At 46.3% G+C, this 27,097-nt stretch overlaps 1 protein-coding gene across 1 annotated transcript; it reads right to left on the bottom strand.

The window, feature by feature from the left end:
- Positions 1 to 19,144: 19,144 nt before the first annotated feature.
- On the bottom strand, positions 19,145 to 26,215 carry LOC133558730 (mucin-2-like). The gene is made up of 3 exons (XM_061909881.1): positions 26,200 to 26,215; positions 25,996 to 26,158; positions 19,145 to 21,101 (listed from the first exon to the last, which is right to left on the bottom strand). Exons 1-3 carry the CDS (start codon positions 26,213 to 26,215, stop codon positions 19,145 to 19,147), a joined length of 2,136 nt encoding a protein of 711 aa, XP_061765865.1.
- Between the last annotated feature and the right edge of the window lie 882 nt (positions 26,216 to 27,097).

Raw genomic sequence — 27,097 nt, 5'->3', positions numbered from 1 at the left:
ATTCAGTCTTAAAAAAAATATTATATGGCTCTCACGGAAATACTTTTTAAAATACTCGGCTTGTATGGCTCTCTCAACCAAAAAGGTTCCCGACCCCTGTTCTAGTGCTTCACTCTCACTTTCCTCGTCCACGAATCTTTCATCCTCGCTCAAATTAATGGGGAAATCGTAACTTTCTCGGTCCGAATCGCTCTGGCTGCTGGTGGCCATGATTGTAAATAATGTTCAGATGTGAGGAGCTCCACAACCCGTGACGTCACGCGTACATCGTCTGCTACTTACGGTACAGGCAAGGCTTTTTTATTAGCGACCAAAAGTTGCCAACTTTATCGTCGATGTTCTCTACTAAATCCTTTCAGCAAAACTATGGCAATATCGCGAAATGATCAAGTATGAGACATAGAATGGACCTGCTATCCCCGTTTAAATAAGAACATCTCATTTCAGTAGGCCTTTAATGTGTCTTTTCTGCACAATTCTGAACACCCACTTTTACCTGGAAAATGTGGGCGGGGCTGCAATCATCCCGCTGACCCCACCTGCAGAAGACATATTGTAAGTAAGTGTCCTGATACCAATATTCTGGTACCTGTACCGGTACCAAAATGTATTTCAACACTTTTCCATACTTTTTAAAATAAAATAGACCACAAAAAATGTCAATATTGTCTTTATTTGAATCAAAAATGTTAGCATACATAAGTAAATTTATTATTGTCATTTAAAATAGTGAACTTCTCTTTTAGTAGTAAGTAAACAAACAAAGACTCCTAATTAGTCTGCAGTAACATATTGTGTCATTTATGCACCTATTATTTTCTACACATTATGAGGGACAAACTGTAAAAATGGATTATTCATCTACTTGTTCATTTGCTGTTAATATCTGCTTATTTTCTGTTTTAACATGTTCTATCTACACTTCTGTTCAAATGTAATAATCACTTTTTCTTCTCTTCTTTGATACTTGACATTAGTTTTGGATGATACCACACATTTAGGTATGGATCTGATACAAAGTAATTACAGGATCGTACAATAAAATATAATACCTAATAAACCAGAAGTAATATGGTTAAGAAATACTGATGTAAAGGGTAGGTGTCTTGCTGTTTTAACATGTTCCACCTACTGTTATTTATAATGATTTAGATTTTTGAGTATTTTTGTGTTTTCTGTTGGATTTGGACGCCTTCGGTTCCTGTTTGTGCACCTCTCAGTTAGTTTCCATAGTTACTCATTATTTTCACCTGCCGCCGTTTCCAGACGCGCAACTGTTTAGTGATTACTGTCATTATTTAAGCCTGCCTTCTCCAGTCAGTCAGTCTTGCTTCCTAATTTGTTTTCATACAACAAGTAACGACTTCTGTTTTCCTGCTCGCTACCTGCTAGCTTCCACGCTAGGCCCTTTTGTTTTCTAGCTCCCATGCTAGCTCTTTTAGTTTTGTCAAAGTCTGATTTATTTCTTAATACACAATTTTTCCTACGTGCACGCTGTGTCCGAAGCCCGTCTACATCCCTGGGAGAACAAATCCGCATCACCATGCGACCAGGTCGTTACAGTAGGGCGCCATCGTCGCCGTGGTGATGCGGATTCGTTCTCCCAGGGATGCAGACGAGCTTCAGACACAGCGTGCAAGTAAAACAATGATTTATTAAGAAACAAATAAGACTTTGACAAAACTAAAAGAGCTAGCATGGGAGCTAGAAAAACAAAAGGGCCTAGCGTGGAAGCGAGCAGGAAAACAGAAGTCGTTACTTGTTGTATGAAAACAAATTAGGAAGCAAGACTGACTGACTGGAGAAGGCAGGCTTAAATAATGACAGTAATCACAAAACAGGTGCACGTCTGGAAACGAATGAGTAACTATGGGAACCAACTGAGAGGTGCACAAACAGGAACCGAAGGAGTCCAAAACCAACAGAAAACACAAAAAGACTCAAAAATCTAAATCATGATAACTTATTTTTCTCTTTTTTGATACTTGACATTAGTTGTGGATGATACCACACTTTTAGGTATGGATCTGATACCAAATAGCTACAGGATCGTACAATAAAATATAATACCTATTAAACCAATAACAATATGGTTAAGAAATACGGATGTAAAGGGTAGGTGTCGCGCTGTTTTGTGTTTTAACATGTTCTATCTACACTTCTGTTCAAATGTAATAATCACTTATTCTTCTCTTCTTTGATACTTGACATTAGTTTTGGATGATACCACACATTTAGATACGGATGCGATACCAACAGGATCATACGTTGGTCATATTCAAAGTCCTCACCTGTCCAGGGACGTATTTACTGACTTTATAAACATAACATACATTTTTAAAAAAGGGAAAAAGATTTCGTGATGGTAAAAAATATTGATTTAGTCATAGTGGTATCGACTAGATACGCTCCTGTACTTGGCGTCATTACAGCAGATCCACCCATGGCGTTTGTTTACATTGTGACTTCGGTGAGCAATTGTCTCCTCCTACCGTGTGTAGTGAAGCATGTTCAGCTATTCCTCGTTCTCCAGTGATAATAGAATAGACTAGAATGCCCTTTATTGTCACGATACACACGTAGAATGAGATTAAAAGCAACTCCAGTATCAGTGCGACAGTCTATAAATATGCAAAGCATAGGAAGGAAAGAAAATAAGTAGTGCAAAAAGAAGCAAGGTGCACAGTCCAGTCCTGAGAACGGTTCTGAATGTTTTGTTTAAATAATAGATATTATGTACAAATACAGTGAGTGAAGTGAATTATATTTATATAGCGCTTTTTCTCCAGTGACTCAAAGCGCTTTACATAGGGAAACCCAATATCTAAGTTACATTTAAACCAGTGTGGGTGGCACTGGGAGCAGGTGGGTAAAGTGTCTTGCCCAAGGACACAACAGCAGTAACTAGGATGGCGGAAGCGGGGATCGAACCTGCAACCCTCAAGTTGCTGGCACGGCCGCTCTACCAACCGAGCTATACCGCCCCAGAAGCATTCAGTAAAAATTGCACACAGAGAGAGGCTAAACTATAAAATCCGTGCCTATGAGAGTTCACCATGGTTATGGCTTTAGGGGAAAAAAACTGTTCTTGAGTCTGTTAGTCTTAGATCTGGTGACCCTGTAGCGCCTTCTTGAGGGCGGTAGTTCAAACAGGTCAGAGCCAGGGTGAGAGCTGTCCTTGATAATGCCGGTAGCTCCGCGGAGGCAGCGGGAGCACGGTGCAGCTGCCGTACCCTGCTGTGATGCACTATGTCAGCAGGATCTCAATGGATGAGCGGTAGAAGGTCAGCAGCAGGTTGGAGTCCAGGTTGTACTTCTTGAGGGACTCTCAGGAAGTGCGGCTGCTGTTGAGCCCTCTTAGTGGGGGCAGTTGTGTTCTCTGACCAGGAGATAAGGACGCCAAAAGACCGGAAGGTGTGGACCATCTCCACACACTCGCCCTAGACGTAGAGAGGGGCTGGGTCAGTGCTGTTTCCTGAAGTCGACGACGATCTCCTTGGTTTTCTTGGTGTTCAGAGCAAGGTTGTTCTCTGAGCACCAGTCTACATTATATATATATATATATATATAGATATATATGTACATGTATACACACACACACACATAAGGAGTCCAGTTGCGTGCCAATCCCAGAACCTTGAAGGTACTCCCCAGCCCACCACAGTGTAAAGGACAACACTGGCACTGACAGACTGGTAGAACATCTGTAGTCCTAATGGTTCTTATTCTCAGGTCTGCCAGAACACCCGTAAATAAATCTTTACCGTGGACATCGCAGAGCTGGCGCAGTCTGAGGGTTCTTTTGGGCACATCTGAGCTGCGCAGCACCAGGCTGACCCAGACTTGGTCCCCCGTGTGGGAATGAGTCGGCACGGAGCCTGGGCCCCCTATCACCTGAGCTGGAACCCTGTCGGGTGTCTGGCAGAACATCTGTAGTCCTAGTAGTTCTTTTTCCAGGTCTGCTGTCTCAGGTCTGCCAGAACACCCGTAGAGATTTTTTTACCGTGGACATCGCAGTGCTGGCGCGGTCTGAGGGTTCTTCTGGGCACGTCTGAGCTGCGCGGCACCAGGCTGACCCAGACTTGGTCCTTCAAGCCGACTGCATGGTCCCCCATTTGGGAATGAGTCGGCACGGAGCTCGGGCCCCCTCTCACCTGAGCTGGCAACCTGACAGGTGTCTGGCAGAACATCTGTAGTCCTAAGTGGTTATTATTCCGGCTCTGCTGTCTCAGGTCTGCCAGAACACCCTTAAATAAATCTTTACCGTGGACATCGCAGAGCTGGCGCGGTCTGAGGGTTCTTTTGGGCACATGTCTGGGCACCTCCGAGCCGCGCGGCACCAGGCTGACCCGGACTTGGTCCCCTCAAGCCGACTCCATGGTCCCCTGTGTGGGAATGAGTCGGCACGGAACCCGGCCCCCCTCTCACCTGAGCTGGCACCCTGACAGGTGTCTGGCAGAACATCTGTAGTCCTAAGTGGTTATTATTCCAGCTCTGCTGTCTCGGGTCTGCCAGAACACCCGTAAATAAATCTTTACCGTGGACATCGGAGAGCTGGCGCGGTCTGAGGGTTCTTTTGGGCACGTCTGAGCTGCGTGGCACCAGGCTGACCCAGACTTGGTCCCCCGTGTGGGAATGAGTCGGCATGGAGCCCGGGCCCCCTCTTACCTGAGCTGGCACCCTGACAGGTGTCTGGCAGAACATCTGTAGTCCTAGTGGTTCTTATTCCAGGTCTGCTGTCTCAGGTCTGCCAGAACACCCTTAAATAAATCTTTACCGTGGACAACGCAGAGCTGGCGCGGTCTGAGGGTTCTTTTGGGCACATGTCTGGGCACCTCTGAGCCGCGCGGCACCAGGCTGACCCGGACTTGGTCCCCTCAAGTCGACTCCATGGTCCCCTGTGTGGGAATGAGTCGGCACGGAACCCGGCCCCCCTCTCACCTGAGCTGGCACCCTGACAGGTGTCTGGCAGAACATCTGTAGTCCTAGTGGTTCTTATTCCAGGTCTGCTGTCTCAGGTCTGCCAGAACACCCTTAAATAAATCTTTACCGTGGACATCGCAGAGCTGGCGCTGTCTGAGGGTTCTTTTGGGCACATGTCTGGGCACCTCTGAGCCGCGCGGCACCAGGTTGACCCGGACTTGGTCCCCTCAAGCCAACTCCATCGTCCACTGTGTGGGAATGAGTCGGCACGGAGCCCGGACCCCCTCTCACCTGAGCTGGCAACCTGACAGGTGTCTGGCAGAACATCTGTAGCCCTAGTGTTTCTTATTCCAGGTCTGCTGTCTCAGGTCTGCCAGAACACCTGTAAATAAATCTTTACCGTGGACATCGGAGAGCTGGTGCGGTCTGAGGGTTCTTTTGGGCACATGTCTGGGCACCTCTGAGCCGCGCGGCACCAGGTTGACCCGGACTTGGTCCCTCAAGCCGACTCCATGGTCCCCCGTGTGGGAATGAGTCGGCACGGAGCCGGGGCCCCCCTCTCACCTGAGCTGGCAACCTGACAGGTGTCTGGCAGAACATCTGTAGTCCTAGTGGTTCTTATTCCAGGTCTGCTGTCTCAGGTCTGCCAGAACACCCGTAAATAAATCTTTACCGTGGACATCGCAGAGCTGGCGCAGTCTGAGGGTTCTTTTGGGCACATGTCTGGGCACCTCTGAGCCGCGCGGCACCAGGCTGACCCGGACTTGGTCCCTCAAGCCGACTCCATGGTCCCCCGTGTGGGAATGAGTCGGCACGGAGCCGGGGCCCCCCTCTCACCTGAGCTGGCACCCTGACAGGTGTCTGGCTCTCGGCCCGACTGGGCTCCTGGGCTCCTGGGTTCAGCCTGTCTGCTTTTGTTACCTGCACAAGTCCACCTGCAGATCTTCCCCATCTCTCTTCTGCAGCCTCCCTGAAGTGGCAGCATCATTAATTGATAAGTCCCCCGTCTTCCTGCCGTCACGTGTTGCTGTTTCCTCCTCCTCACTTCCTCATCCCAGCGCTCTCCTCGCCTAATTACAATTCCCCCCGCAGGTTTTGGTTACAAAGCAGAATATTTACTGTGAGCGGTTCAGTCGAGGGTTTCTGGGTCACGTGGGTGGGGGGGGTTGAGCGAGACTGATAAGCCTCAAGTTTGGAGGGGTTATCGCCTCCAATTCTGCCCGGCCGTTGCCGTTTTCTAATAAAATCCCGCTTCAGCCACTTCTGCAAAACCCTCCTTTTATTCCTCCTCTCACAATGGAGAGGAGCGTTGCCTAGCAACAGCATCCATTGACGAGTGCCGGCCAAAAACTGGTACATCCATCAGTTTGTCTTTGTTTACTCTGCACACCGCATCCCCTTCTTTGGTCCTCAAGTCTTGCTTTGCCGGTCCAAACGCTCCAAAGTGATTCGGATCTGATATTCTCACTTCAGATCCAGACCGCGTCAGGAGTCAGTTCCAATGGGACTTCAGTCTGAACACAATGTGACCTGAGTGGGACTTTTGAGTCATCTTTGGGCCGGTTGTGTCAGGAAGTGGATGTTTCATCACAACATCCGGTGTCAGTTTCTGTTTTATACTTTAAATATATTACACTATATACTTTAAATATATGACACTTTATACTTTAAATATATGACACTTTATACTTTAAATATATTACACTTTATACTTTAAATATATTACACTATATACTTTACACTTTTATACTTTTACACTATACACTTTATACTTTAAATATATTACACTATATACTTTAAATTTATGACACTATATACTTTAAATATATAGTACACTTTATACTTTAAATATATTACACTATATACTTTAAATTTATGACACTATATACTTTAAATATATAGTACACTTTATACTTTAAATATATGACACTTTATACTTTAAATATATGACACTTTATACTTCATATATATGACACTATATACTTCAAATATATGACACTTTATACTTTAAATATATTACACTATATACATTCATACTTTATATTACTTTGTGGTTGTGGTTTTTGCAGCCCTTTGAGACATTTGTGATTCAGGGCTATATAAATACACTTTTGATTGATTGGTCGATACTTTCACATAAAAAAAACAATCATTTTAAGGTGTTGCGACTTTTATTTTATTTTGTAGTAGTAGCGACTTCCTCCTGGTCAACTTCCTTTGTTGTCACTTTATCAAAGTGCACATGCAAGTGACATTGGGGCCACTCTGAGGCTACTTTGGGGCCACATTGGGACCACAATAGGACCACATTAGGGCGACATGTGACCACACTAGGGCAACATTGGGACCACATTAGGGTCACATTGGAACCAACTTAGGGTCACGCTAGGGCCACATTAGGACCACATTGGGGCGACACTAGGGCCACATTAGGACCACATTGGGGCGACACTAGGGTCACATTGAGACCACATTGGGGCCACACTAGGACTACACTAGGGCAACATTAGGGTCACATTGGGACCACACTAGGGACACGTTGGGACCACATTAGAACCACATGGAACCATATTGGGACCACATTAGGGCCACATTTGGACCATATTTGGGCCACACTAGGGACACATTGGGATCACATTAGGACCACATTGGGACCACTTTAGGGTCACAATAGGGCCACGTTAGAGTAACATTGGGACCACATCAGGGCCACATTGGGACCACATTTGGGCCACACTGGACCACACTAGGGCCACATTAAGGTCATATTTGGACCACATTAGGGTGACATGTGACCACATTAAGGCCACATTAGGACCACATTGGGGCCACACTAGGGCCACATTGAGACTACATTGGGGTCACACTAGGACTACACTAGGGCCGCATTGGGGTCACACTAGGGCAACACTGGGGTCACATTGGGACCACACTAGGGACACGTTGGGACCACATTGGGGCCACATTAGGGTCATATTTGGACCATATTAGGGAGACATGAGAGACCACATTAAGGCCACATTAGGACCACATTGGGGCCACATTAGGGTCATATTTGGACCATATTAGGGCGACATGTGACTACACTAGGGCAACATTGGGACCACATTAGGGTCACATTGGAACCAACTTAGGGTCACGCTAGGGCCACATTAGGACCACATTGGGGCGACACTAGGGCCACATTAGGACCACATTGGGGCGACACTAGGGTCACATTGAGACCACATTGGGGCCACACTAGGACTACACTAGGGCAACATTAGGGTCACATTGGGACCACACTAGGGACACGTTGGGACCACATTAGAACCACATGGAACCATATTGGGAGCACATTAGGGCCACATTTGGACCATATTTGGGCCACACTAGGGACACATTGGGATCACATTAGGACCACGTTGGGACCACTTTAGGGTCACAATAGGGCCACGTTAGAGTCACATTGGGACCACATCAGGGCCACATTGGGACCACATTTGGGCCACACTGGACCACACTAGGGCCACATTAAGGTCATATTTGGACCACATTAGGGTGACATGTGACCACATTAAGGCCACATTAGGACCACATTGGGGCCACACTAGGGCCACATTGAGACTACATTGGGGTCACACTAGGACTACACTAGGGCCGCATTGGGGTCACACTAGGGCAACACTGGGGTCACATTGGGACCACACTAGGGACACGTTGGGACCACATTGGGGCCACATTAGGGTCATATTTGGACCATATTAGGGAGACATGAGAGACCACATTAAGGCCACATTAGGACCACATTGGGGCCACATTAGGGTCATATTTGGACCATATTAGGGCGACATGTGACTACACTAGGGCAACATTGGGACCACATTAGGGTCACATTGGAACCAACTTAGGGTCACGCTTTTGCCACATTAGGACCACATTGGGGCGACACTAGGGCCACATTAGGACCACAATGGGGCGACACTAGGGTCACATTGAGACCACATTGGGGCCACACTAGGACTACACTAGGGCAACATTAGGGTCACATTGGGACCACACTAGGGACACGTTGGGACCACATTAGAACCACATGGACCATATTGGGACCACATTAGGGCCACATTTGGACCATATTTGGGCCACACTAGGGACACATTGGGATCACATTAGGACCACATTGGAACCACTTTAGGGTCACAATAGGGCCACGTTAGAGTAACATTGGGACCACATCAGGGCCACATTGGGACCACATTTGGGCCACACTGGACCACACTAGGGCCACATTAAGGTCATATTTGGACCACATTAGGGTGACATGTGACCACATTAAGGCCACATTAGGACCACATTGGGGCCACACTAGGGCCACATTGAGACTACATTGGGGTCACACTAGGACTACACTAGGGCCGCATTGGGGTCACACTAGGGCAACACTGGGGTCACATTGGGACCACACTAGGGACACGTTGGGACCACATTGGGGCCACATTAGGGTCATATTTGGACCATATTAGGGAGACATGAGAGACCACATTAAGGCCACATTAGGACCACATTGGGGCCACATTAGGGTCATATTTGGACCATATTAGGGCGACATGTGACTACACTAGGGCAACATTGGGACCACATTAGGGTCACATTGGAACCAACTTAGGGTCACGCTTTTGCCACATTAGGACCACATTGGGGCAACACTAGGGCCACATTAGGACCACAATGGGGCGACACTAGGGTCACATTGAGACCACATTGGGGCCACACTAGGACTACACTAGGGCAACATTAGGGTCACATTGGGACCACACTAGGGACACGTTGGGACCACATTAGAACCACATGGACCATATTGGGACCACATTAGGGCCACATTTGGACCATATTTGGGCCACACTAGGGACACATTGGGATCACATTAGGACCACATTGGGACCACTTTAGGGTCACAATAGGGCCACGTTAGAGTAACATTGGGACCACATCAGGGCCACATTGGGACCACATTTGGGCCACACTGGACCACACTAGGGCCACATTAAGGTCATATTTGGACCACATTAGGGTGACATGTGACCACATTAAGGCCACATTAGGACCACATTGGGGCCACACTAGGGCCACATTGAGACTACATTGGGGTCACACTAGGACTACACTAGGGCCGCATTGGGGTCACACTAGGGCAACACTGGGGTCACATTGGGACCACACTAGGGACACGTTGGGACCACATTAGGGCCACATTAGGGTCATATTTGGACCATATTAGGGAGACATGAGAGACCACATTAAGGCCACATTAGGACCACATTGGGGCCACATTAGGGTCATATTTGGACCATATTAGGGCGACATGTGACTACACTAGGGCAACATTGGGACCACATTAGGGTCACATTGGAACCAACTTAGGGTCACGCTTTTGCCACATTAGGACCACATTGGGGCGACACTAGGGCCACATTAGGACCACAATGGGGCGACACTAGGGTCACATTGAGACCACATTGGGGCCACACTAGGACTACACTAGGGCAACATTAGGGTCACATTGGGACCACACTAGGGACACGTTGGGACCACATTAGAACCACATGGACCATATTGGGACCACATTAGGGCCACATTTGGACCATATTTGGGCCACACTAGGGACACATTGGGATCACATTAGGACCACATTGGGACCACTTTAGGGTCACAATAGGGCCACGTTAGAGTAACATTGGGACCACATCAGGGCCACATTGGGACCACATTTGGGCCACACTGGACCACACTAGGGCCACATTAAGGTCATATTTGGACCACATTAGGGTGACATGTGACCACATTAAGGCCACATTAGGACCACATTGGGGCCACACTAGGGCCACATTGAGACTACATTGGGGTCACACTAGGACTACACTAGGGCCGCATTGGGGTCACACTAGGGCAACACTGGGGTCACATTGGGACCACACTAGGGACACGTTGGGACCACATTGGGGCCACATTAGGGTCATATTTGGACCATATTAGGGAGACATGAGAGACCACATTAAGGCCACATTAGGACCACATTGGGGCCACATTAGGGTCATATTTGGACCATATTAGGGCGACATGTGACCACACTAAGGCCACATTAGGACCACATTGGGGCCACACTAGGGCCACATTGGGGCCACACTAGGGCCACATTAGGGTCATATTTGGACCATATTAGGGCGACATGTGACCACACTAAGGCCACATAGGACCACATTGGGGCCACACTAGGGCCACATTAGGGTCATATTTGGGCCACATTAGGGTCATATTTGGACCACATTAGGGCGACATGTGACCACACTAAGGCCACATTAGGACCACATTGGGGCCACACTAGGGACACATTAGGGTTATATTTGGGCCACATTAGGGCGACATGTGACCACACTAAGGCCACATTAGGACCACATTGGGGCCACACTAGGGACACATTAGTGTCATATTTGGGCCACATTAGGGCGACATGTGACCACACTAGGGCCACATTAGCACCACATTGGGGCCACACTAGGGCCATATTAGGGTCATATTTGGGCCACATTAGGGCGACATGTGACCACACTAGGGCCACATTGGGACCACATTAGGGTCACATTGGAACCAACTTAGGGTCACGCTAGGGCCACATTAGGACCACATTAGGGCCACATTGAGACCACATTGGGGCCACACTAGGACTACACTTGGGCCGCATTGGGGCCACACTAGGGCAACATTGGGGTCACATTGGGACCACACTAGGGACACGTTGGGACCACATTAGGACCACATTGGGACCACATTAGGACCACATGGGACCATATTGGGACCACATTAGGGCCACTTTTGGACCATATTTGGGCCACACTAGGGACACATTAGGGTCATATTTGGGCCACATTAGGGTCATATTTGGACCACATTAGGGCGACATGTGACCACACTAAGGCCACATTAGGACCACATTGGGGCCACACTAGGGACACATTAGGGTCATATTTGGGCCACATTAGGGCGACATGTGACCACACTAAGGCCACATTAGGACCACATTGGGGCCACACTAGGGACACATTAGTGTCATATTTGGGCCACATTAGGGCGACATGTGACCACACTAGGGCCACATCAGCACCACATTGGGGCCACACTAGGGCCATATTAGGGTCATATTTGGGCCACATTAGGGCGACATGTGACCACACTAGGGCCACATTGGGACCACATTAGGGTCACATTGGAACCAACTTAGGGTCACGCTAGGGCCACATTAGGACCACATTAGGGCCACATTGAGACCACATTGGGGCCACACTAGGACTACACTTGGGCCGCATTGGGGCCACACTAGGGCAACATTGGGGTCACATTGGGACCACACTAGGGACACGTTGGGACCACATTAGGACCACATTGGGACCACATTAGGACCACATGGGACCATATTGGGACCACATTAGGGCCACTTTTGGACCATATTTGGGCCACACTAGGGACACATTGGGATCACATTAGGACCACATTGGGACCACATTAGGGTCATATTCGGACCAACTTAGGGTCACGCTAGGGCCACGTTAGGGTCACATTGGGACCACATCAGGGCCACATTGGGACCACATTAGGGCCACATTGAGACCACATTAGGGTCACATTGGGACCACACTAGGGCCGCAATGGGACCACATTAAGACCACATGGGACCACATAGGGACCACATTAGGGTCACATTGGGACCACATTAGAACCACATGCAACCACATTAGTACCACAATGGGGCCACGTTAGGACCACATTAAGACAACATGGGACCACATTGGGGCAACATTGGGACCACATTAGGGCCACACTAGGGCGACATTGGGACCACAATAGGACCACATTGGGACCATGTTAGGGTCACATTGGGACCACATTAGGGCCACATTGAGATCACATTGGGACCACATTTGGGCCACGCTTGGACCACACTAGGGCCACATTAGGGCCACACTAGGGCAACATTAGGGTCACATTGTGACCACACTAGGGCTACATTGGGACCACATTAGGGCCACATTGGGACCACATTAGGGCAACATTGAGACCACATTGGGACCACATTTGGGCCACGCTGGGACCACACTAGGGCAACATTAGGGTCACATTGGGACCACACTAGGGCCACGTTGGGACCACATTAGGGCCACATTGGGGCAACACTAGGGCAACATTAGGGCCACATTGGGACCACATTAGGACCACATGGGCTCACATTGGGACCACATTAGAACAACATGGGACCACATTTGAACCACATTAGGGCCACAGTGGGACCACACTTGGGTCACATTAGGGCCACGTTAGAGCCACCCTAAGGCAACTTTAGGGTCACAGTGGGACCACATTATGGCCACAATAGGGTCACATTGGGACCACATTAGGACCATATGCAACAACATTGGGACCACATTAGGACCACATTGGGACCACATTGGGGCCACATTGGGACCACAATGGGGGTCACAATGGGACCACATTAGGACAACATGGGACCACATTGGGGCCACAGTGGGACCACATTTAGGCCACATTAGGACCACATTAAGACCACACTAGGGACACATTGGGACCACATGGGACCACATTAGGACCACATTGGGACCACATTAGGGTCACACTAGGACCACACTATGGCAGCATTAGGATCACATTGGGACCACATTTGAGCCACACTGGGACCACACTAGGACCACATTGGGACCACATTAGGACCACATTGATTTTTTCTTTGCAGGATTCTCACACAAAGGGTCCCCCCATTGTGTTGCACACACACACACACACACACATGCACGCACGCACACACACATGCACACACTCACACACAAACACTCGCACACGCACAAGCACACCCACACACAAATACACACGGACACACATGCATATACACACGCATGCACATAAACACACACGCACATACACACACACGAACACGCACTTACACAGACGCACATATATACACACACGCACATACACACACGAACACACATGCACATACACACAAGCACATACACACAGGCGCACACACACTCACACACACTTACACACACACAAGCACATACACACACGCACATACACACACACACAAGCACAAACACACACGCATGCACACACGCACATACACACACGCACATACACACACACAAGCACATATATGAACACACACGCACACACACGCACACACACACACAAGCACATACACACAGGCACACACACGCACACACACACACAAGCACATACACACACGCACGCACATGCACACACACACGCACACACATGCACACACGCACTTACACACACGCAAATATATACACACACACACGCACACACACAAGCACATACACACATGAACACACATGCACATACACACACATACACACAAGCACATACACTCAGGTGCACACACACTCACACACACTTATACACACACAAGCACATACACTCACGCACATACACACACACAAGCACAAACACACACGCATGCACACACGCACATACACACACACACGCACATACACACACACACGCACATATATAAACACACACGCACACACACACACAAGCACATACACACACACACAAGCACATACACACACGCACGCACATGCACATACACACGCACTTACACACGCACTTACACACAAGCACATACACACACACGCACACACATGCACACACGCACTTACACACACACGCACATATGCACACACACTCACACCCACACTCACGCACACACATGCACACACGCACTTACACATACACGCACACACACTCACACCCACACTCACGCACACACGTACACTTTGACACACAAACATACACACACACACACATGTACACGTGCAGACAAACGCACAAGCACGCACACGCACACACACACACACATACACGTACAAACGCACGTACACGCACACACACGTACACATGCACACGCACAGGCACGCACACACACACACACACACACACGCACACACACACACACACACACACACACACACACACACACACACACACACACACACACACACACACACACACGGGGGGGATTGACCGAGGTGTCAGGTGTCAGATTTCTATGTTGTCCATCACCGACATGGCCGTGTTTTTATCGGGCAGACGTGCTGCTCTGGTGAATTATGCAACACTCCAGGTATCTCCAGCCTTGGGCGTCTTTCTCTCCCCTCTCTCCCCTCTCTCTCCCCTCTCTCTCCCCTCTCTCCCCTCTCTCCCCTCTCTCCCCTCTCTCCCCTCTCTCCCCTCTCTCTCCCCCCTCTCTCCCCTCTCTCTCCCCTCTCTCCCCTCTCTCCCCTCCCCCGCAATGTGCTTGTTGTTTTTTTTTTTTCTTGGTGAATTTGCATTTCAGCCTCTGATTTGCTACTTTCAAGGGGATTGCGAGCCACGCTGAAAAGTGGAAACGTGAGCGGCGCTTTGTTCCATGTTTGTGGTTTAATTGCAGCTTTGCAAATATTAGCTCATTTGGAACTTGATGCCTGCGACATGTTTCAAAAAAGCTGGCACAAGTGGCAAAAAGGAGTGAGCGTGGAGAGGCGGAGCCGGCGAACGAGCAGCGGGGCGGGGCATGCTGGAGCCCGGCCCAAGATGGCGGCAAGGAGGAGGAGATGACGGGGCATGCCGGGAGCGACGCTACAAGCGAGATCACAATTAACGTATCTCCTCTCAGCGTATAAAAGGGGAGAAGGAGGAGATAACGGGGCAAAAGGAGGTGGAGAGCCCGCAACAGCGACTGAAGAGCAAGAGCGACAGAATGCAAGACGGCGACGACGAAAACGCGGCCGACTAAAGAGCGACACGGAGGAGCGAGCAGCGGGAGCGACGACGGCGCGAAAGACTTCCTTTATTTGAAAAAAATAAACAAGAGTCAAACCTGCAAAAGCAATGTCCTTCCTTGATGGTCCTGGGAACCCGACTGTCACAGTGAGAAAGTTGAGGAATGCTCATCAAAGACTTATTTGAAACATGCCACAGGTGAACAGGCTAATTGGGAACAGGTGGGTGCCATGATTGGGTATAAAAGCATCCATCCATCCATTTCCTACCTCTTATTCCCTTTGGGGTCGCAGGGGGCGCTGGTGCCTATCTGAGCTACAATCGGGCGGAAGGCGGGGTACACCCTGGACAAGTCGCCACCTCATCGCAGGGTATAAAAGCAGCTTCCATGAAATGCTCACTCATTCACAAACAAGGACGGGGCGACAAATGCTTGAGCAAATTGTTTAAGAACAACATTTCTCAAGCAGCTATTGCAAGGAATTTAAGGACGTCACCATCTACGCTCCGTTTATATTCATATATGTTTATATTTTTATATTCATATATATATGTTTGTAGTCATATATAAATGTTTATATGTTTATATTCATAAATATGTTTAAATTCATATATTTGTTTTTATGTTTTTATTCATGTGTTTATATGTTTATATTCATATATATGTCTATATTCATAAAACTGTTTCCATTCATATAAATGTTTATACGTCTATATTCATATGTTTGTATTTTTATATTCATATATATGTTTGTATGTTTATATTCATATAGGTTTGTATTTTGTATTAATATATATGTTTATACTCATCAGATATGTTTATATGTTTGTATTCATATATATGTTTATATTCATATATATGTTTATATTCATATACATGTTTATATTCATATATATTTTTATATTCACGTATATGTTTATACTCATATATGTTTGTATGTGTTTATTCATATACATGTTTATATGTTTATATTCATATACGTTTATATTTTTGCATTCATATATATGTTTATAGTCATGTATTCAAATATGTTTGTATTTTTCAATCAATCAATCAATCAATCAATTTGTATTTTTATATTCATATATATGTTTGTATTCATATAGGTTTATATTTTTTATTAATACATATTTTTATATTCATATCAGATATGTTTATATTCATATATATGTTTATATTCATATACATGTTTACATTCATATATATTTTTATATTCACATTTATGTTTATATTCATATATATGTTTATAGTCATGTATTCAAATATGTTTATATTTTTATATTCATATATATGTTTGTATTCATGTAGGTTTATATTTTTAATTAATATATATGTTTGTATTCATATCAGATATGTTTATATTCATATATATGTTTATATTCATATACATGTTTACATTCATATATATTTTTATATTCACATTTATGTTTATATTCATATATGTTTGTATGTTAATATTCATATATATGTTCATATGTTTACATTTAAAATCATAAAACTGTTCATATTCATATATATTTTTGTATTCATATGTATATGTTTATATCTTTATATTCATATATATGTGTATATTCAAATATATGTTTATATGTTTATTTTCATATATGTTTATATTCATATATTTGTTTAAATTCATATGTATGTTTTTATTCACATGTGTTTATATATTTATATTCATATATGTCTATATTCATGAAACTGTTTCCATTCATATATATGTTTATGTGTCTATATTCATATATTTTTGTATGTTTATATTCATATAGGTTTATATTTTTATTAATATATATGTTTATATTCATAAATAAGTTTTGATGTTTGTATTCATACATATATTTGTATTCATATCAGATATGTTTATATTCATATATATATGTTTATATGTTTAAATTCATACATATGTTTGTATTCATATATTTGTTTATATGTTTAAATCAATCGTCCTGTCCCCTTAGCAGAAAAACAGCCCCAAAGCATGATGTTTCCACCCCCATGCTTCACAGTAGGTATGGTGTTCTTGGGATGCAACTCAGTATTCTTCTTCCTCCAAACACGACCAGTTGAGTTTATACCAAAAAGTTCTACTTTGGTTTCATCTGACCACATGACATTCTCCCAATCCTCTGCTGTATCATCCATGTATCCATTTTGGTATAAACTCAACTTGTCGTGTTTGGAGGAAGAAGGACAGTCACGGATACAAAGGATTCTGGGTATGTGTTGTGTTGCGTTTATGTTGTGTTACTGTGAGGATGTTCTCCCGGAATGTGTTTGTCAATCTTGTTTGGTGTGTGGCGCATATTAGTAAGTGTTAAAGTTGTTTATATCCCAACCATCAGTGTACTCTGTATCACCCCGTATGCCTTTCAATCTTGTACGTGTAATCGCGAAAGCTGCACACAACATGTTGCCGGACTAACAATCGGTTTGTACATGTTGTTGAAGGTGTCGAAGGCAATGGCTTCACAGCACTCCCATATTCTTGTCATCAGGATGAACGCCAATTGGATATTCACGGGAATGTTAGCGGCTCCAATTGTCTTCATTACTCTGTGAAACGGGTTTAAATAGCTCTGTGAGTGGTAAAGGTGGCCGACCTCGGATCTATTTCATCGGGCGGGTGGCGGGCGGATGCGGTTCTGATAAAATCTTGGTTCGGGTGGACGGCGGGTGGATGACGACTTTGGTGATGCGGTTGCGGATGATATAATTGCCTAGTACCTATGATGAAAATGACAGACCTCTGTCATCATTATAAGTGGGAGAACTTGCACAATCGGTGGCTGACTAAATACTTTTTTGCCCCACTGTATGTTTATATTCATGTAGTTCTGTTACCTGTGAGGGCAGCCCTGCTGCCATGTGGGCCGCTCTAAAAATGTGGTTGGTTATTTGGTGGCTCCCTCACTCACTTGATGTTGCCGTCACACTTCTAATAATCTTTTGTCGCTCCGCCTTTTTTGATGAAGTGCCAGCTGTCTTTTTGTCCTGCTTCACATAACTGCTCTTCACATGACTCCAGTCCCTTGCCGCCATAAATACACCTGGCTGACACATATATGGACACGCACGTCAACAGTCCATAAACACTCTTATTATTGCTGTTTGCATCGCCATGACAACAGCGACTCACCTGCTAATCATTAGCTGCTTCATCACCAAACAGCATGAAGAGAATGTGTGGAGATGCATGTTAAAAATGGAAATAAATGTTAAAAATAGCTGCTCGGTTGTGCATTTTTCATACAAGGACACATCCCATAATAAGTCAAGGTAACGCTCCTTTATTGTGGCGTGCACGTGGTAGCACTTTTGCACCTTGGGAAATGTAAATGACACATAGAATGTAATCCAATCTTTTGGGCACTTACAGGCTGCAGCTGATGTTTACGGCACGTTTGTTGCAAGAGAGGAAGTCCTGCTTGGCTGTTGGTTGTTGGGGGTGTGCAGGCAGTGTTGACTGTTGGTTGTTGGGGGCATGCAGGCGGTGTTGACTGTTGGCTGTGGGGGCGTGCAGGCGTTGTTGACTGTTGGTTGTTGGGGGCGTGCAGGCGGTGTTGACTGTTGGTTGTTGGGGGCGTGCAGGCGGTGTTGGCTGTTGGTTGTTGGGGGCGTGCAGGCGGTGTTGGCTGTTGGTTGTTGGGGGCGTGCAGGCGGTGTTGGCTGTTGGTTGTTGGGGGCGTGCAGGCGGTGTTGACTGTTGGTTGTTGGGGGCGTGCAGGCGGTGTTGACTGTTGGTTGTTGGGGGCGTGCAGGCGGTGTTGACTGTTGGTTGTTGGGGGCGTGCAGGCGGTGTTGACTGTTGGTTGTTGGGGGCGTGCAGGCGGTGTTGGCTGTTGGTTGTTGGGGGCGTGCAGGCGGTGTTGGCTGTTGGTTGTTGGGGGCGTGCAGGCGGTGTTGACTGTTGATTGTTGGGGGCGTGCAGGCGGTGTTGACTGTTGGTTGTTGGGGGCGTGCAGGCGGTGTTGACTGTTGGTTGTTGGGGGCGTGCAGGCGGTGTTGACTGTTGGTTGTTGGGGGCGTGCAGGCGGTGTTGGCTGTTGGTTGTTGGGGGCGTTCAGGCGGTGTTGGCTGTTGGTTGTTGGGGGCATGCAGGCGGTGCTGACTGTTGGCTGTTGGGGGAGTGCAGGCGGTGTTGACTGTTGGTTGTTGGGGGCGTGCAGGCGGTGTTGGCTGTTGGCTGTTGGGGGCGTGCAGGCGGTGTTGACTGTTGGTTGTTGGGAGCGTGCAGGCGGTGTAGACTGTTGGCTGTTGGGGGCATGCAGGCGGTGTTGACTGTTGGTTGTTGGGGCGTGCAGGCGGTGTTGACTGTTGGTTGTTGGGGCGTGCAGGCGGTGTTGACTGTTGGTTGTTGGGGGCGTGCAGGCGGTGTTGGCTGTTGGTTGTTGGGGGCGTGCAGGCGGTGTTGACTGTTGGTTGTTGGGGGCATGCAGGCGGTGTTGACTGTTGGTTGTTGGGGGCGTGCAGGCGGTGTTGGCTGTTGGTTGTTGGGGGCATGCAGGCGGTGCTGACTGTTGGCTGTTGGGGGAGTGCAGGCGGTGTTGACTGTTGGTTGTTGGGGGCGTGCAGGCGGTGTTGGCTGTTGGTTGTTGGGGGCGTGCAGGCGGTGTTGACTGTTTGTTGTTGGGGGCTTGCAGGCGGTGTTGACTGTTGGTTGTTGGGGGCGTGCAGGCGGTGTTGGCTGTTGGTTGTTGGGGGCGTGCAGGCGGTGTTGACTGTTGGCTGTTGGGGGCGTGCAGGCGGTGTTGACTGTTGGCTGTTGGGGGCATGCAGGCGGTGTTGACTGTTGGCTGTTGGGGGCATGCAGGCGGTGTTGACTGTTGGCTGTTGGGGGCATGCAGGCGGTGTTGACTGTTGGTTGTTGGGGCGTGCAGGCGGTGTTGACTGTTGGTTGTTGGGGCGTGCAGGCAGTGTTGACTGTTGGTTGTTGGGGGCGTGCAGGCGGTGTTGGCTGTTGGTTGTTGGGGGCGTGCAGGCGGTGTTGACTGTTGGTTGTTGGGGGCATGCAGGCGGTGTTGACTGTTGGTTGTTGGGGGCGTGCAGGCGGTGTTGACTGTTGGTTGTTGGGGGCGTGCAGGCGGTGTTGGCTGTTGGTTGTTGGGGGCATGCAGGCGGTGCTGACTGTTGGCTGTTGGGGGCGTGCAGGCGGTGTTGACTGTTGGTTGTTGGGGGCGTGCAGGCGGTGTTGGCTGTTGGCTGTTGGGGGCATGCAGGCGGTGTTGACTGTTGGCTTTTGGGGGCATGCAGGCGGTGTTGACTGTTGGCTTTTGGGGGCGTGCAGGCGGTGTTGACTTTTGGGGGCGTGCAGGCGGTGCTGACGGTGGCAGCAAGTTGGGTGGAGGTGCTAAAAGGTGGTACAAGGTTGGGGTGATGGAATGTGTAATAGCACCATGTTGGCCCTTTGACTTCCTAGCTGTTCCACCCACGCACTAAACATCTTCACCATAAATAATAAACTACTCTCAGAAGTAAATAATCCCTTATAAAGCGGCGGGCGTCCGCTCAATACACGAACACAAATACCTGGATATGACGTCATCGTTATTATTTGTGATTGAGGTAAATTGAGCATTTTGCTGAAGACATTTTTGTCTGTTGAGAACACAATGAGTCATTTGCAAACAAATACCAACACAAAGTAGTGTAATTATAAACGCACGAATGTTTCATCTGACTATTTATCATTTTTAAAGTATACATATATATATATATATATATATATATATATACCGTATTTCTGCGCTTACCAAAGGCATGCGCTAATTATTTTAAAACCTCTTCTCACTCCGGCACTTACCAAAGGCATGCAGTAAAAATTTGAGTGTGATGTAAACTTGGACCTTAAATCCTACAGAATAGCTCTTAATCTTCTTCCCTTTATGCGATTCCAAATTACCGGTATTGAAATCAGCCTCCTCCATTTTGAAAATGATGACAGGGGAAGTGTCACTCGTGACGTCACGAGTTTGACCTAAGCATGAAATAAATTATTTTGGGAAGCAAGTTTGACCTGGCAGTAATTCAAGACAGGCGCATACTATATGCCCTGCGGCAATTCAAGGAAATATGGTGTATGTGTGGGAAAAATCACAAGACTACTTCATCTCTGCAGAACTGTTTCATGAGGGGTTCCCTCAATAATCTTTAGATTTTAATGGACACATTCACATACAATGGTTTATATAGGGCACAGAGTGGGTGGGTACAGGCAGGCGTAGGGTGTGGTGATTGGCTCATGTGTTACCTAGGAGGTGTTTCCGTCTGCGGCGGCATGTTGAAATGATTTCACTGCGCTTGTTGAGGGATGACCGATCTGGATGATATATAATAAACAGTTTCTCTTTCAAGCATAGGTTGGATCTTTTATTACCACTGTTGTAAGGTGTGCTTGATGCAAGAATCTCCCATGTTATTGAATATTCAACATTATTGTCTTTGAGGTTCCAAATGTGCTTGCTGAGTTCTGTAGAATTCCGCAAAGTCTGGTTTCTAAAGGAGGCCTTGTGATTATTCCATCTAGTTTTACACGCTCCTTCGGTTAATCCTACGTACGTGTTGGATGTGTTAATGTCCTTGCGTGTTACCTTTGCTTGGTAAACGACTCATGTTTGTAAGCACCCTCCGTTGAGAGGGCAATCAGGTTTCTTGCGACAGTTACATTCCTTATTGGTTTCAGAGTCGTTTAGTCTGGGGGTAGGCAGTCCTTTTGCAATTGCTTTGTTGTGGTTTGAAATGATTTGTTGTATGTTATTCATACAACTGTAGCTCAATTTAATGTTGTTCTTGTTGAATATTTTTCTTAGGGTGTTGCCTTTGGGGAAATGTTTGTCGATCAGAGTGAGGAACTTGTGGCCGATATTGGTTGAGACATTTTTGCTGAATGGGGGGTTGTACCAGATGATGTTTTTTCCTTTTCTGCTCTTTTTTTGGTTGGTTTCCTGGCGTGGGTTCATAGGTGAGGGTGAAGTTGTATCATCAAGTGTGTGTGTTTTCCTATAAATGCTATAGAAATTTATCAGCGCAGTTTAACTATTTTATTTCAAAAAGTGGTAATCATAGAAATGGCACCTAATGTTATGTAAAAAAGTATTGATTTTAAATCGAAAATCATTTTACACCGAAAAATGATTCCAAATCCCATTGTTACCCCTAAATATCAAATTGAATCATGTCATTCAGAGCCTCTAATATATATATATATATATATCCATCCATTTTCTACCGCTTATTCCCTTTTGGGGTCGCGGGGGGCGCTGGCGCCTATCTCAGCTACAATCGGGCGGAAGGCGGGGTACACCCTGGACAAGTCGCCACCTCATCACAGGGCCAACACAGATAGACAGACAACTTTCACATTCACATTCACACACTAGGGCCAATTTATATATATATACAAACACAAGTTTTTTGCAAACAAAGTTGAAGATAGATATTAGTATTGTTTCTATCACGCTAAAAAAAGTACACATTACATTATTTTTAGTTTCAGATCATAACCAATCAATAAAGAATGACATGAATGAAAAAAGTAATTGAACTGTAATGATCTAATATGGTGAACAAGATTGTACTTACAGTATACAAATGGTGCTTTCCTCTGTTTTTTGACATTTAGATGTTTTATTTAAGAATTATTATCTCTATATTTGTTAAAAAAAAAAATGAACTTGAGCCAACACAACTAATCATAATCTTATTTATTTATTCCAATCATTGAAAATGACTTGACAAGATATTTATTTACAGCCTTAAAGGGGAACATTATCACCAGACCTATGTAAGCGTCAATATATACCTTGATGGTGCAGAAAAAAGACCATATATTTTTTTAACCGATTTCCGAACTCTAAATGGGTGAATTTTGGCGAATTAAACACCTTTCTGTTTATTGCTCTAGAGGCGATGACGTCAGAATGTGACGTCGCCGAGATAATACAGCCGCCATTTTCATTTTCAACACATTGTAAAAAATATGTCTCAGCTCTGTTATTTTCCGTTTTTTCGACTATTTTTGGGAACCTTGGAGACATCATGCCTCGACGGTGTGTTGTCGGAGGGTGTAACAACACTAACAGGGAGGGATTCAAGTTGCACCACTGGCAAGAAATCTGCCGCCAGACCCCCATTGAATGTACCAGAGTGTCTTCACATTTTACCGGCGATGCTAAGACAGACATGGCACAGAGATGTATGGATAACCTGCAGATGCATTTGCAACGATAAAGTCAACGAAATCACAAAGGGGAGTTTTGTTGATGTTGACTGCCAGCTAATCGATACTAACATGCTACGCTAATCGATGCTATCATGCTATTTACCGGCGGTGCTAAAGCAGACATGGCACAGAGATGTATGGATAACCTGTAGATGCATTTGCAACTATATTACGTTTCCTTCCACCCACATTTAATGCGAAACAAACACTTACCAATCGACGGATTTAAGTTGCTCCAGTGTCAAAAGATGCCAAAGTCCTGATCGTTCGGTCCACACATTTTACCGGCGATGCTAACGCAGCTATTCGGCCATGCTATGGCTATGAATAGCGTCAATAGCTTCAGTTTCTTCTTCAATACTTTCATACTCCAACCATCCGTTTCAATACATGCGTAATCTGTTGAATCGCTTAAGTCGCTGAAATCCTAGTCTGAATCCGAGCTAATGTCGCGATATTTTGCTGTGGTATTCCCGTTGTTTGTTTACATTGGCAGCACTGTGTGACGTCACAGGGAAATGGATAGTGGCATCGCAAATTGCGAAAATCAAGCACTTTAAAGCTTTTTTTAGGGATATTCAGAGACCGGTAAAATTTTGAAAATAACTTAAAAAAATACAACAAACCACTGGGAACTGATTTTTATTGTTTTTAACTGTTTTGAAATTGTGATAATGTTCCTCTTCAAAAATGCTCTAAATGATGAAATACATAAAAACATTGTGTGCACTTGTTGTTGCCATAGCAACCCCACATCCCTTTTTTTTTTTTTTTAGCCGTCTATTTTGTTTGTGGACCAGCCAGGACACACCTTTGCCAAAGTGTCGGTGAAGTCAAGCCTGCGAGGTGAACAGGAAGACGTCTCCACTGCGACTTGGAGAAGACGGACGGAAAAAGGAATATTGGAGAAGACTCGCAGCTTCATCAATCAATCAATCAATGTTTATTTATATAGCCCCAAATCACAAATGTCTCAAAGGACTGCACGAATCATTACGACTACAACATCCTCGGAAGAACCCACAAAAGGGCAAGGAAAACTCACACCCAGTGGGCAGAGAGAATTCACATCCAGTGGGACGCCAGTGACAATGCTGACTATGAGAAACCTTGGAGAGGACCTCAGATGTGGCAACCCCCCCCCCCCCCGTAGGGGACCGAAAGCAATGGATGTTGAGCGGGTCTAACATGATACTGTGAAAGTTCAATCCATAGTGGCTCCAACACAGCCGCGAGAGTTCAGTTCAAGCGGATCCAAGACAGCAGCGAGAGTCCCGTCCACAGGAAACCATCTCAAGCGGATCAGCAGCGTAGAGACGTCCCCAACCGATACAGGCGAGCGGTCCATCCTGGGTCTCGACTCTGGACAGCCCGTACTTCATCCATGGTCATCGGACCGGACCCCCTCCACAAAGGAGGGGGGGACATAGGAGAAAGAAAAGAAGCGGCAGATCAACTGGTCTAAAAAGGAGGTCTATTTAAAGGCTAGAGTATACAGATGAGTTTTAAGGTGAGACTTAAATGCTTCTACTGAGGTAGCATCTCAAACTGTTACCGGGAGGGCATTCCAGAGTACTGGAGCCCGAACGGAAAACGCTCTATAGCCCGCAGACTTTTTTTGGGCTCTAGGAATCACTAATAAGCCGGAGTCTTTTGAACGCAGATTTCTTGCCGGGACATACGGTACAATACAATCGGCAAGATAGGATGGAGCTAGACCGTGTAGTATTTTATACGTAAGTAGTAAAACCTTAAAGTCACATCTTAAGTGCACAGGAAGCCAGTGCAGGTGAGCCAGTACAGGCGTAATGTGATCAAACTTTCTTGTTCTTGTCAAAAGTCTAGCAGCCGCATTTTGTACCAACTGTAATCTTCATCGACTTCATGACCCATTTTTGTGCCTCTTTCAAGGTCCCGATAGCCAGACGTGCGGCGGGACGTGTCACATTACATCTGAAACAAATCTCAAAGTTGCCGGCCATTAAAGGAACCCCCCGAGGTTTTGTTTCTGAGCGCGCGTCACAGCTGGGACGGACGCTCGCTCGTCAGATCAGACCCGGAGAAGGCCAAAAATGTTCCATCAAGGTTTGTTGTTCCAGATCTGACGCCTCCTCCCGTAAAGGCCGGATAAAGATTAAGATCAATAGTGGTCATGTGGAGGCGGCCTGAGGCCGTCTGCACGGTTACTGGAGATTAGGACATCTTTTACACAAATGAGGAGAAACACCATCTTGCTGCACCATGCAAGAGATGGATGGAGTAAACACACCTCAAGTCTTCTTCTCATTTCCATAATGCGCCACACATTTTCCATGGGAGACAGGTCTGGACTGCAGGCGGGCCAGGAAAGTACCGGCACTCTTTTACTACGAAACCTCGCTGTTGTAACACGTGGCTTGGCATTGTCTTGCTGAAATAAGCAGGGGCGTCCATGATAACAACATATGTTGCTCCAAAACCTGTATGGACCTTTCAGCATTAATGGTGCCTTCACAGATGTGTAAGTTACCCATGCCTTGGGCACTAATACACCCCCATACCATCACACATGCTGGCTTTCGAACTTTGCGCCTATAACAATCCGGACGTTTATTCTCCTCTTTGTTCCGGAGGACACCACGTCCACAGTTTCCAAATATAATTAGAAATGTGAACTCGTCAGACCACAGAACACTTTTCCACTTTGCATCAGTCCATCTTAGATGAGCTCGGGCCCAGCCAAGCCGGCGGCGTTCCTGGGTGTTGTTGATAAATGGGTTTCGCCTTGCATAGTAGTTTTAACTTGCACTTAGAGATGTAGTGACCAACTGTAGTTGCTGGCAGTGGTTTTATGAAGTGTTCCTGAGCCCATGTGGTGATATCCTTTACACACTGATGTCTGTTTTTGATTACGTACTGCCTGAGGGGTCAAAGGTCCGTAATATCATCGTTTACGTGCAGTGATTTCTCCAGATTCTCTGAACCTTTTGATGATTTTACGGACCGTAGATGGTAAAATCCCTAAATTCCTTGCAATAACTCGTTAAGAAATGTTGTTCTAAAACTGTTCCACAATTTGCTTACAAATTGGTGACCCTCACCCCATCTTTGTTTGTGAATTACTTAGCATTTCATGGAAGCTGCTT

The sequence above is a fragment of the Nerophis ophidion genome, linkage group LG09 (assembly GCF_033978795.1).
Source record: "Nerophis ophidion isolate RoL-2023_Sa linkage group LG09, RoL_Noph_v1.0, whole genome shotgun sequence".
NCBI classification, from domain to species: Eukaryota; Metazoa; Chordata; class Actinopteri; order Syngnathiformes; family Syngnathidae; genus Nerophis; species Nerophis ophidion.
Note: the sequence above shows the minus strand (reverse complement) of the source record. Positions and strands in the feature narration are given on the sequence as shown.

Excerpts from the sequence above, each read along its gene's own strand:
- LOC133558730 (XM_061909881.1), bottom strand. Across the intron at positions 21,102-25,995 it reads AGCGAGCGTCCGTCCCAGCT|CACCTCCACCCAACTTGCTG; the intron begins GTGACGCGCGCT and ends ACCACCTTTTAG.